The sequence below is a fragment of the Seriola lalandi genome, unplaced genomic scaffold (genome assembly GCF_002814215.2).
Source record: "Seriola lalandi dorsalis isolate HSWRI2012SDOR001 ecotype SW California unplaced genomic scaffold, Sedor1 jcf7180002053844, whole genome shotgun sequence".
NCBI classification, from domain to species: Eukaryota; Metazoa; Chordata; class Actinopteri; order Carangiformes; family Carangidae; genus Seriola; species Seriola lalandi.
Window position 1 is genome coordinate 28,936 of NW_019524397.1, and position 12,046 is coordinate 40,981.

At 39.7% G+C, this 12,046-nt stretch overlaps 1 protein-coding gene across 1 annotated transcript in view; it reads right to left on the reverse strand.

Moving 5' to 3' along the window:
* Positions 1-12,046, reverse strand: part of cdc42se1 (CDC42 small effector 1) — a 27,054-nt gene that overhangs the window by 7,808 nt on the left and 7,200 nt on the right. Inside the window, exon 2 of the mRNA XM_023401975.2 lies at positions 6,497-6,940. Coding sequence (XP_023257743.1) covers positions 6,497-6,646 — 150 coding nt within the window. The 5' untranslated portion in view covers positions 6,647-6,940. The remainder of the gene's footprint in view (positions 1-6,496; positions 6,941-12,046) is intronic.

Consider the following 12,046-nt stretch of genomic DNA (forward strand, 5'->3'; position numbering starts at 1 on the left):
AGAGAGAAACAGGTCTGGGATTTGGGATCTGGGGTCTGGAGTTTAAAGCTCTGTGTGTACTTGTGTCCCTGGCCGTGATGAGCCTCAGATCATCTGATGTGTCTCTACATGTCCACATACTCTGACACTCACATCATCCACTCAGCTTCTAACATGTTCGTGAATCAGAGTCAGTCAGAGACAAACATGTGACGCAACATTAAAGAAACAAAGAGAGACGAGAACAAACAGAAACCTGCAGCTCAGTGAGGAAAGTTAACCCCCTGACATCCAGTTTACATCATAATTTACATTTAAGTAACTGTTAAAATCACCATACTCTGATGACACTATCATTTAGCACATATCGAGTTTCATGTTGTTATTATGAAGAATCATTTCACCGAGACTCAGAATTAAAAGAGTAAATGGAAAATAAAAATTTTAGTTGTCATGACGATCTGGTCACAAATTAAATTTGGAAGGAAAAAATGAAATTGAGTATTGAACTGACAGACTGATGTTGGTAAATGGCGAATTGAAAATGAAAAAAAAAAGGAAAATAAATATAACATAAAACAGAAAAGTTTCAATTGAATTGTGAAAGTGAAGAGGAAAGTTATAACATGATAACATTATGAAAATATAACAATAGTTTTGTTTTTGTTTTGTTTTTTGCCAATATCTCTTTTAATTTTTCTATTTTCCATTGACATTTTAATTCTGGGTAAATTTATCCATGGGATAATGTGATCAAGTTGACAGCACAATAGAAATAAGTTTGAATAATTATTGTTTTCATTCTGCATCAAACATGTCAAATGTTTTCTTATAACTCTTGTTTTTTCCAGTTATTGTTATATAATAATCATGTAATAATCGTTATCATTGTAAATTGTTACATTAATTTGTCAGTTCAACAATATTTTAAAAATTCTCCATACACCATCCACTATATTCACACTCACTTTTCTTAAATTAAATTCTTGCTCTTTTGTTTTATGTTAATCCTTTTTTTTTTCCTTTCATATTTTTATTTTTATTTTTACTTTTATTGTGAAACATTTTACAACTTCTTGTCTGTTTAGCAATATTTGGTTTTGTGTATATTTTCATACATTGTATACTGTAGTTGAAGACGTACCAGTAGTAGTAAAACAAACATCATAGCAGTGACAGCTGTAGTAGAAATAGCAGTAGCAGGAGTAGTAGTGTTAGGAGTTGCAGCAAGTCAGTAGTAGTAGTTTTGGTAAAGGCAGCAGTAGTCGCAGAAGTATCATTAGCATTAGTAGTACCAGTACTACTATTAGCAGTAGCGGCAGTAGTACCAATAGTTCCTTTAGCATTGACATTTACTTGCAGCTGTAACAGTACAAGTACTTTAAATTTAGATCTTTCAGAATAAAAGCCTCAGACAGTGAAGCACTGTGCAGATGAGGCGTTCAGGGTCTGACACGTCCAAAAAACATGAACTCGTGACTCAGGCGCAGAGAGGAACTGGTGAAGTTATGCATCATCTTGTGTGTCATAATACAGATGGCTGTGCTGCATTCAGGGACACTTTTGGCTGTGTTCAGGGACACTCTGTCAAACACCCAGTGACCGGCTCATTAAAACCTACTCTGCTCCCAGAGTTAATCTTGATTAACAAGCTGATCCAGAACACATCTCAGCCACAATCACAACCACTTCATCTGGTTTAAGAGGATTATGTTCCTCTGGATTATTCAGATCTCTTATGTAACAGCAGCAGGACTGAAGAGGGTCGAGCACAGAACAAGAAATTCAGTGTTTGATGAGAAGAAGAGCAGAGAGATCTGATTTACTGAGACTGACACGTTGACTTCACACACTGTAATCTTCTCGTTAATCTGTCACCTCTGACTCTGGACCCGGTTCAGTTCCTCTCTCTAACTCACAGCTGTAACAGCATCGATCCACGTCAGGACGTGTGTCTTGTTGTTGTCAGAGTCTCATTTTCATCATTAATGTCCGTCAGCATCTTGTGAAACCAGAGCTGTTACACAATAATCTTTCTGTTTTGTGTCTGTCACAAAATCCTCTGTCATAGGTGAGTGATTTTATGTAAGTATAGATATTTATCACAGGTTAGTTCAACAGATGCTAAAGTAAAGCTTCACTAATGAAGGACTCCCTATGTCTTTAATCATTAATTGATTATCTATTTCATTTTTTTACTAATCACATAAAGTCATAGTAACTTAACCTAATTAATGGTCAGTAACAGGACTTCATGGAGAAAGTCGATGGGAACAGCTGATCATTACACTGACGCAAAAGTCACCTGAAAATCCAAAGATCCTCATTTATACATAAATTAGTAAACTCAGTAAAATCACCCATAATGCACCAGCGACATTAACGAGCTACAGAACAAGAGGTCATCTCTTTTTAATCACTTTTTAATCACTGAGCGACACCAGAGCCCACATGGACAGAAAACTGCGGAGGCTTCAGGTGCACGATGAGATGTCAGTGAGATCTGGATCAGATGTCAGAACCAGCACACACCAGTACAACCACATAGGCCAGTTCCTCCAGATGTTTTTAATTAAGTAACATCTGGCGCCTCCACGTCATCAGACGTCAGACTGGTCCACTCACAGTTTAACATGTTGGCATCCTGCGGTCGAACAGCTGTTGCTGAATCACAACTGCAGACCTGTTGTCACAGCAACGACAGGAAGTGGCAACAGTCAGAGAGTGGGTCAGAGGTCAAAGGTCATCACGTTAGAGGCACTGGATCAGATTGACAGCAATCCAAAAATTATTTTCATTATCACTTAATCTCCTGATTATTTAGTCAATTAATTGATTCATTCTTTGATTTTGAAAATATCTGTAAACAGTGAGAAATGTCTCATAACTCCCCCCAGGTGTTCCTGAGACAGACGACCTGAGAACATAATACCTCATGCCTCAGCTGTCGTGACAAGGAGACGCTAAAATGACTTAAATGATTCATTGGATTTATTGATCATTGATTACTTTTCTGTCAGTTGTGTCTCTTAACATTGATTTTACATCGGAGACAATAATTATGATTAAACACTTTTTCACTTCATATATGAATCCAAACAAACATGGATGTAAGACCCCTCACCTGGGCACCAGGTGTGTCTGCTCTGCGTCACTCTGTGTAGCTGACCTGATGATGACTGCTCTGCCTTCTCTCTGTGTTATACTGATATTTCTTGTGACATTGGTTGACCTTTAATTTCTTTCTGTGAATAAATGTCTTTTCTTTGTCAGAGTCATTGAAGTTCTGTTTGTTTCTCTGTGGTCCAGTTGTCTGTTTTGTGCTGCTGGAGGAGTCCTCCTCTATTTCCTGGTTTCTGTTGTTGTGGAGTTTTTTCTCATGTGAACTGACGTCCGAGTCTTACACTGTTCAGTCTGACACTTATAACTCCTCCAGAGTGTTTATCAAACTATCAAACCCACTGACTTCTCTCAGTCTGAAAACTCCCTGATATTCCAGGATTTCCAGGACAGAAGTGAACATCCTGTTTGTCTGTGGTTCATGATGTAACATGACTGAGACTCAAACTGATCTGAGAGCAGTTTCATGATGTAACACGACTGAGACTCAAACTGATCTGAGAGCAGTTTCATGATGTAACATGACTGAGACTCAAACTGATCTGAGAGCAGTTTCATGATGTAACAGTCAGTCTGCTGCTGCTGCTCGTTTACTGAACAAACATGAGAGAATAAAATTTCTCCTGGCAACGACTGTGTTGAACTGATAAACAGCAGATCTGCATCACCACCACCACCACCATCATCATCATCACCATCATCATCACCATCATCATCATCATCATCATCATCATCATTATCATCATCATCACGATCATCATCATCATCATCATCATCATCATCACATGTAATCAGTGAGTCATCAGCATTAAAGCAGAGCAACAAGCTGGCATTTCAAAATATAAGAGGCTGGGTAATGACAACACAGATCAAAGAGTGTGTGAGTGTGTGTACACCAGCATTTAAAGTTCAGTTTACAGATGAGGGCTTTTAGTTTAATGAGCTGCAGCTCTGCTCAGGTTTTTCAAACTGAAATATCATTTGCAGATATAACTTTTAACTGGACTGCTCCATTGTCTTTCTAAATAAAAGTGGACATAGTCAGGTGTTCTCACAGCTGAAGACAGACCTCCAACATGGGCGACAGAGAAAGGGGGGGGGGGGGTTACATCACCAACGTGGCATGTACACTTATATGTATGGAAAGTCTTTTTTTATTATTTTCCTCTGTCTGAACCTGCTGAGTTTCACAGTCGAGCTTCACAAAGGAAGCTCGGTTTAACTTCCCTGAGAGTGAAGTCACTGCTGGCATCAGTGTGTGTGTGTGTGTGTGTGTGTGTGTGTGTGTGTGTGTGTGTGTTTATTAAAGTGTATTGTTGCAGCTCCACAATAGAACAAACAGAAAACTCTAAAAATACAGACAGAGGAAGGAGGGAGGGAGTCTGTGGGGAGAAACACAGCAGCAGAACTTCCCCTCATCAGTCTGAACACTCACCATGTCTACACAGACTGATTAATCTGTTGATTATTTTCTCCAATAATTGATTAACCATCAAGAAAACTAGTTCCCCAGAGCTTAGACTGACATATGGGATGGAGAATATTATACAATCTTCATCAATCTTCAATCATTTTTGAAACCACAATATTTCAGCATTTTTGCTTTTATTTATTTTTTATTCAGTAATTAAGTTGATTATTTTTATGTTGAATGACAAATCAAATAAAGTAACAGTTTTGCTATTGCTACATAGCTAATGTTAGAATTACCAGCTGTTTACTGACCAGTCTTTCAGAGAGCTTCAGCCATTGTTGTGTTTACATAATAATACGTCCTGTGTGCAGCTACTTCTTCAGCACAGACTGGGCGCTACAGTGACTCGGTATCAGAAAGTGATGAGACAGTCTGGAGCTAGCTGGTTAGCATGCTAACTTCTGGAGACAGCTCTTGGCAATTAAAGGAAGGTTGATGTGAGCTCACAACGTTTCTTCTAGACTGGTAAGTAAAAAACGGATAATGCTTAAGTTAGCTATGTAGCAATAGCAAAAACTTACATAAAGCTCCTTTAATCAACTAATTGTTCCAGCACTAGTTAAGTGACAGGTATTTAAAGGGACCTTTTCCCACTGCTTTTGTTTGACATTAAAAGCATTGCACAAGCTAAAGACATGGAGGCTTTTCTTGTGAAACAACCAGAGGAAATGCATTGTGTTTTTCACCACGGTGAGCACCAACTGCCATTGTTAGTAACACTTATTTATCCTGTATAATCAGTAACCTATACTTGTAATAACTGGTTTCTAACAGACTACAATGTCAGATAAGGACAGATTTGATGTTCATTATTATTATTATTATTATTATTTTATTATTTTCATCATTGATTAGTCTGAAGATTATTTCATTGATTAATACTTCAGTCTATAAAAGTCTGATAAATTATCTGAAACCTGAATATATCCTGTTCACTATCGCACATGACAAAGATAAGCAGCACTGTTTTTCAATCATTCTCTGATGTAATCTTATATATTTTGTTTATTTAAGTTTTCAGTTTTTACTTGTGAATAAACTGTTTATGTATGTTTGTGTTTGAAAACTTGCTTGTCTCAAATTGCTCTTTCAGATGAACAAATGAAGTACTTTGAACTGAATTTATTTATTGTCTCTGGCACAGTTTCTAAGACACAGATAAATGATGTTATCCTGCTGCATGGAGCATCATGGACACATTTTAATTTGAAGGACGTGTTATTTGTGAAATGAAGTGTAAAAAAAAAAGGAACAGACTCTGCTGCCAGGAAAGGAAGAGGGTGTCGGGCTGCAGGAGATCAGAGTTCACAGTGAAACAGGAAGTTCTGCCACCTGTTTACTCTTGAGTAACGTTAAAATGTGTGTGTGTACTTGTTTTACTCATGTTGCAGGGACATAAATCTGTATACAACCATTTTGGAGGCAATATGCAAGTACCCATAAGGTAAATCATTCAATTTTAGTGATGTCCTTTGAGTGGTGGAAACATGAATGTGTGTGTGATAAGTGTTACTTGCAGAACTAATGAGAGAGAGAGAGAGAGAGAGAGAGAGAGCGAGAGAGAGAGAGAAGAAAAACATGAAGTGGTTTTCTCAAGTACCGTAAAGTAGGTGTCTTCTTATGACCCCAGTAGCTGGTTAAATAATACTAGTCTCCTAAAAATGGTTGTTTCTGAAATATGAAGTGATTTTCATCATGTGGTTGTCATTTGTCATCTGTTGATGGTGTTATCTTCCTTGTAAACCACTCAGAAAGTGGTGTCCCTATTGGAGGGGGTTTATTCATACGTCCGTAAAGTATGTCTAATCGAGTTTGTGTGTCCATAAATGTGTGTGTGTGTGTGTGTGTGTGTGGGTGTGTGTGTGCGTGTGTGCGTGTGCGTGTGTGGGTGTGTGCGTGTGTGCGTGTGTGTGTATGTCTCACCGGCGGAGGTTTAGCCACCACGCAGCAGCCCATCTTGTGCCAGAAGTCACTCATGCCAACACTTCGCCTGTCCAGCTGCCAGCCGCTGCTCTCTGCTGCTGCCCTGCAGGCCGGGTGAGGAACTGCAGCCTGAGGGTAATCCTGGGGCATTCAGACGAAAAACTGCACCAATACTGTCACTCAGAGGACCGAAACCCTGAAATTACCCCACCTTAGACTGAACACTGGACTCCAGAGAGTTCAGATCCAAAAAAATATTAAATAAAATCAGAATATCCACAAGTTCAGACACAAAAGGATCAAAAATGTAATTTACTGGATCCTCAGAAATAAAAATAGAGTCCAAAATCTGTTGAAGTCCACTGATGGTTTTTTCTGCAGCCAGATGAAAAACCACAAATCCAAAGTTTTGTTGTAATATCCAAACTGAGCTTCAGGTCTGATCTGAGGAGACAGAGAAGCAATATTACAAACACATTTTTACATCTTTTTACCAAACATTTTTTAATCTAATTTTCACATTTTATTTCAAGTTGATATTTTTCTTATTTAATTCATCTTGACTTTGTAGATTTTTTGTTCCATTTGTATAGTCTTTTCTAGTCTTTTCTGTTGCCTTTATGATTCCCCTGATGCCCACATTTATCAGTATATTTAACTGTGCAGTTTGTTTCTCAGGATTAAGGAAGTGATTTATCGTCTTGAGAAACCTGATTGTGTAACTTCATCTCTTGTAATCAGAAACAGAAACTCATTACAACGATTAATCAACGACCATCAACGATTTAGAGAAAGAACAGAAAACAAAACAACAGTGAAACGAGCTGTGATTTAATTATTGATTGATTCATGAATTATTTTGTCTTTAACACTTTAATTCATGCTTCCTGTTGTTTCTTAATTTCTTAGAAAGTTTCCAGGAGAAACTATTAACTATTAACTATTAAATAGGGGAAATACAAAGTTCTTCAAAAGCACATGAACCAGCAATCTATAGTCATAGTGTTGGCTAGAATTTATGATCAGAAGTTGACCTCCTTGAAGAATTCCTGAAATCTTAATGACTAAATCAAATTCTACCCTTGATGCTATAAAACCAAATCCGATATGTCAAACAGCCTTTTGACAAAGTGTGGTCTCGACAAAATGTCCTGTACAATGCAGAAATGTTCAAAAATGTCATCAGTTCTTAACAATAACCCAACATTTAACAAAAGATTATACTTTCAAAAAGTATTTTCACTTTCCAAAAAGTATTTTCACTTTCCAAAAAGTGTCTCTACTTCTTAAAATGAACTTCTTTTCCTAAACTGTTCTCATTCTCTAAACATGTTCTGAACTGTTTATATGTTCATTAAAACATCCTCACTTTCCAAAAAAAGTCCAACAGGTCCACAGATTTGAAAACATCCTGTCTTTCTGAAAATGTCCAAACTTTCCATAAATGGCTCAACTTCACATTTACCAGAATCGTGCAAATGTTGGTCACTTTCTAAATTAAAAACATTTTCACTTACCAAAAATATCATTTGCAAAATTTGTTCACTTTTAAAAAAGTGTTCCAAACTTCCAAAATTTCTGTTTACCAAAACTGAGGTCACTGTGTAAACATTCCCAAATATGTCCTCTCCTATTAAAACATCCTTACTTTCCACAAAAAAACTCCAACGTGTTCTCAGGACGTAAAAAGTTATTAAACTCAAACTTGGTCCTCGCAAAGATAGAAGAACAGGAACAGCTTCACTCTCTGAGCAGCATGGGAACCAAAGCTCTGAGACGTCAACACAGTGAACACATTAAGTATGACTAAACACTGGGTGTGGTCCAAACATAGCACAGGAAGTACCCCACACACACACACACACACACACACACACACACACACTCTCTCTCTCTCTTGTCTTGTGAAGCTGAAATTAAAGAGTGTTTCTGGATGTTTTGTTCTTGTTGTTTCCAGATGAAACAAACTGAACTGATCCTGAGGCGTCAGACTAAACAACAACTGTTGTATGTGTCTGACACACACACACACACACACACACACACACACACACACACACACACACACACACACACACACAGCTGACCTTTGATCCCTCAGGTGAGACATTTACAGAATGAAAACAAAACAGACTAATAACTGCTCACTGTAATAAAACAGTAAGAAGGTCATTTACAGACTGACGGTAAACAGCTCCTCTGTTTCCTCCTCATTGTTATTTTCTGTGTCGAGATGCAGTCTGCTCCTGCTTCTTCTCCTGTCATACGTGTTTAAAGGGTTACCAGTTTGTTTAAGCTCCGCCCTCTCTAAACATGCAAGTAGAGAGAAAAGTGAACAGTATGTATCATCATGGGCAACGTGAGATCATTGGACATTAAGATGGACAAGGCAGTGAGGAACCGGAGGACCCTCTGTGAGTGCAGTGTTGTGTGTTTGACAGAAACATGGCTACAGGATGATGCAACAGACTTCATCACTACCATCGACGGCTTTCAAGCAGCCCAGTCAGAACGGATGGAATATTTCTGCCCAGAGCTTTCTTCATGATCTTCAGGGAAGACGTCATGGCTCTAAAATCAGGATTTCAGCAGTGATCCATCAGACGGTTTAATCAGAGTCCTCACAATTCATTCATTCATTTTCTACCGCTTATCCTCTAGTAGGGTCGCAGGGGGGCTGGAGCCTATCCCAGCATCTTTTCGGGCGAGAGGCGGGGTACGCCCTGGACAAGTCGCCAGTCCATCGCAGGGCAAACACATAGAGACAGACAACCATTCACACTCACAGCCACACCTATGGTCAATTTAGAGTATCCAATTAGCCTAGTCCCCATTTTGCATGTCTTTGGACTGTGGGAGGAAGCCGGAGTACCCAGAGAGAACCCACACTTGCACGGGGAGAACATGCAAACTCCACACAGAAAGATCCCACGGCCGAGCCGGGACTTGAACCCGGAACCTTCTTGCTGTGAGGCGACAGCGCTAACCACTGCACCACCGTGCAGCCCAGCCCTCACAATACGAAACATTATTCAGACTTAAATACATCACTGACCTTTCACTTCTCACATTTTGTTGTTTTTTTAAGATACCACAGGTCCCTTTGTGTTTGTTTTGTACTTCTGTTTTCTGGTCTAGGAGGAACCTGAGATGAGATTTGATAAAGGATCCTTCAGATATCTATACAGTACTAAAATATTACTGCAGAACACCTCAGATGTAGAATATTGTATTCCAAAGATGCTTCCAAGAGCATGTTGGGTTTAGGTTTTCTGCAGCTCAGTGTAAATCCAAACTGATCAGAGCCACGTTTATGAGCTGTGATTGTTTCTTTCAGTTTTTCAGTTTGTCTGTTTTCCTTCCCAAACCTCGAGGCCCGGGTGCCAGCAAGAGGCGTCCACGGTGTTTCCTGATGACATAAAGGGTTAAACTCTGCCTGGGTTTCTATTTTCAGTCTGTTCTGGTGGTGCAGGAGAAAACATCTGGAGTCTGTCCAACTCATTTCACCAGATGATAAAGAAAGAATGTGAGAGGCCAGATTCTCAGAAACATGTAGCTTCATGCTTTACATCCAACACTTATCAGCAGAGAGGAATTCAGCTCTGCAGCCCGAGGCTCCGATATCCCCTCATCTGTGTCTCAGCTGAGCGAGGACGGATCAGCACTTCCTGTTTGAGCTGGACCGTCTGTTAGAGGCTCCGTGGTCTGAACTAAACGGGAGAATTATTTAATCTGCAATTTACATCTACAGGTGTGACCCTGAGAGGAAACTTTCATTTCTGGTTTGAGATAAACAAAAATAAAAACTGTTCATTAACCTACGTTTATAGCACAAGTCTAAAGTGACACAGCTCCCGTTTTTGAATTCCTCTGAACTGAGTTCTGATGCTGCCGGGTCCACGTGGCTCAACTGTTCCTGGGCCAGATGTGGTTTTTATCTTCTGTTTACATGGACACAAAGGCCACTGGAAGACTCTCAGGAAGACATCAGGGTCCAAAAATACCAGATAATAAAATCAAGAAAAACTGTTTATGAAATAGTCTAAATTAATTTATTAAAGGAACAAGGATGAGAGTGAGCACTTGATTACTGATGAACTTTAATATTATTGGCTAAAATGTCATCCCAACACAGCCTGTGATTGGACAGTTTCAAATGAAGTGAATATGAGGAGAGAAAACAAAACCCGTGAAACTAGGCAGAGATAAACAACTGAGGCTTTATGAATTATTCTCAATAACTAATCTGTGACTAAAGGATTGTTTTGATCCGTCTGTCATCTAAAGTGACAGTAATAATTCCTCTTCAGTTATAAAAGATTGATGTGTAGTTTGTTGAGGTTGTGTGACGACACGAAAATCATAAAAAATCAATCCAGTCAGAGTTTCCAGTCAAACAGACAATGAAAAATAAACGTGGACATCTGGACATCAGTCTGTCAGGTGGACTGAACGAGTCCAGACCACCTGACCTGTCCTCTGGTTCCCAGCCTGGAGGTCTGGACTGACCGAGGAGCCACGAGACCTATCTGAGGGGTCAACAGATGACTGACGGGGGTTAGATGTGTTTCTATTAGAGTAGCAGCATGACCAGTGCCTCCTCACCACTCTGTGTTTAACTGTCTGAGTAGGGAGACTACATTGAGGAGGAGGCTGTTTATCAATAACTAATAATCAGTTGTATTCACAGGACATAGGAGCATGGTTTAGACATAGCCACAACAGTAGCTACAACTGCTCATATTATTCTTGATAGATTTAAATTTATTGACAAATGTATAAATAATTAAAATACGACAAACCAGTTGATGCGCAGTGGTTGCCGTAGTAACGTACGCAGATGCAGCAGCCTCTCATTGACTGAATGTTTCTGTGCTTTATTTGTCTTCAACTGGAAGAATCTTTTATTCAGAGAAACTCAGCTCAGACAACAGGATCCTCTGGAGGAGGGCAGAGCGAGCACGATGGAGCCTCCATCTTTGTTTCCTCTGAAGCTACACAGCAACACTCAGGAATGAAACCACAAGGAGACATCCTGGTCTGGACTCGTGGAGGTGGACTGTGGTGGACTGTGTATATATCCACAGTGAAAGGTGCAGGAACGCTGTGGTTGTGTCTGAACACGGAGTCTGCAGAGGGAGGTCAGATCTGTTGTTACTGTAGCAGTGAAGTACAAGTTCTTCTGGATCTGTTTCCAGCCTGTGACTCTTCAGACTGGGTTCAGTTCCCTGTACGTACTGTGAGCATGTGTGGAAATGACAGTAAACTTGAACCTGAACCTGAATCTGTGGCCCCTGCGGGTCTGGGGCCTCAAGGTAGGTGACCAGCCCTGCCTGTAGGTGGCGCTGTCAGGACGATAGACTCTTGTTCACCCTACAGCAGTTTAAACTGTTTCCTGACTCTATTTAAACCTCATGACTGTGTGTGTGTGTGTGTGTAGAATATTTGTCCCATGATGTCAGTGTGAGGAGGACGAACAGTGAACCACACGCATTCACACTCATTGACATGATGCATTCCCCAACCTCTTACCCAAACATTAACCCCCCC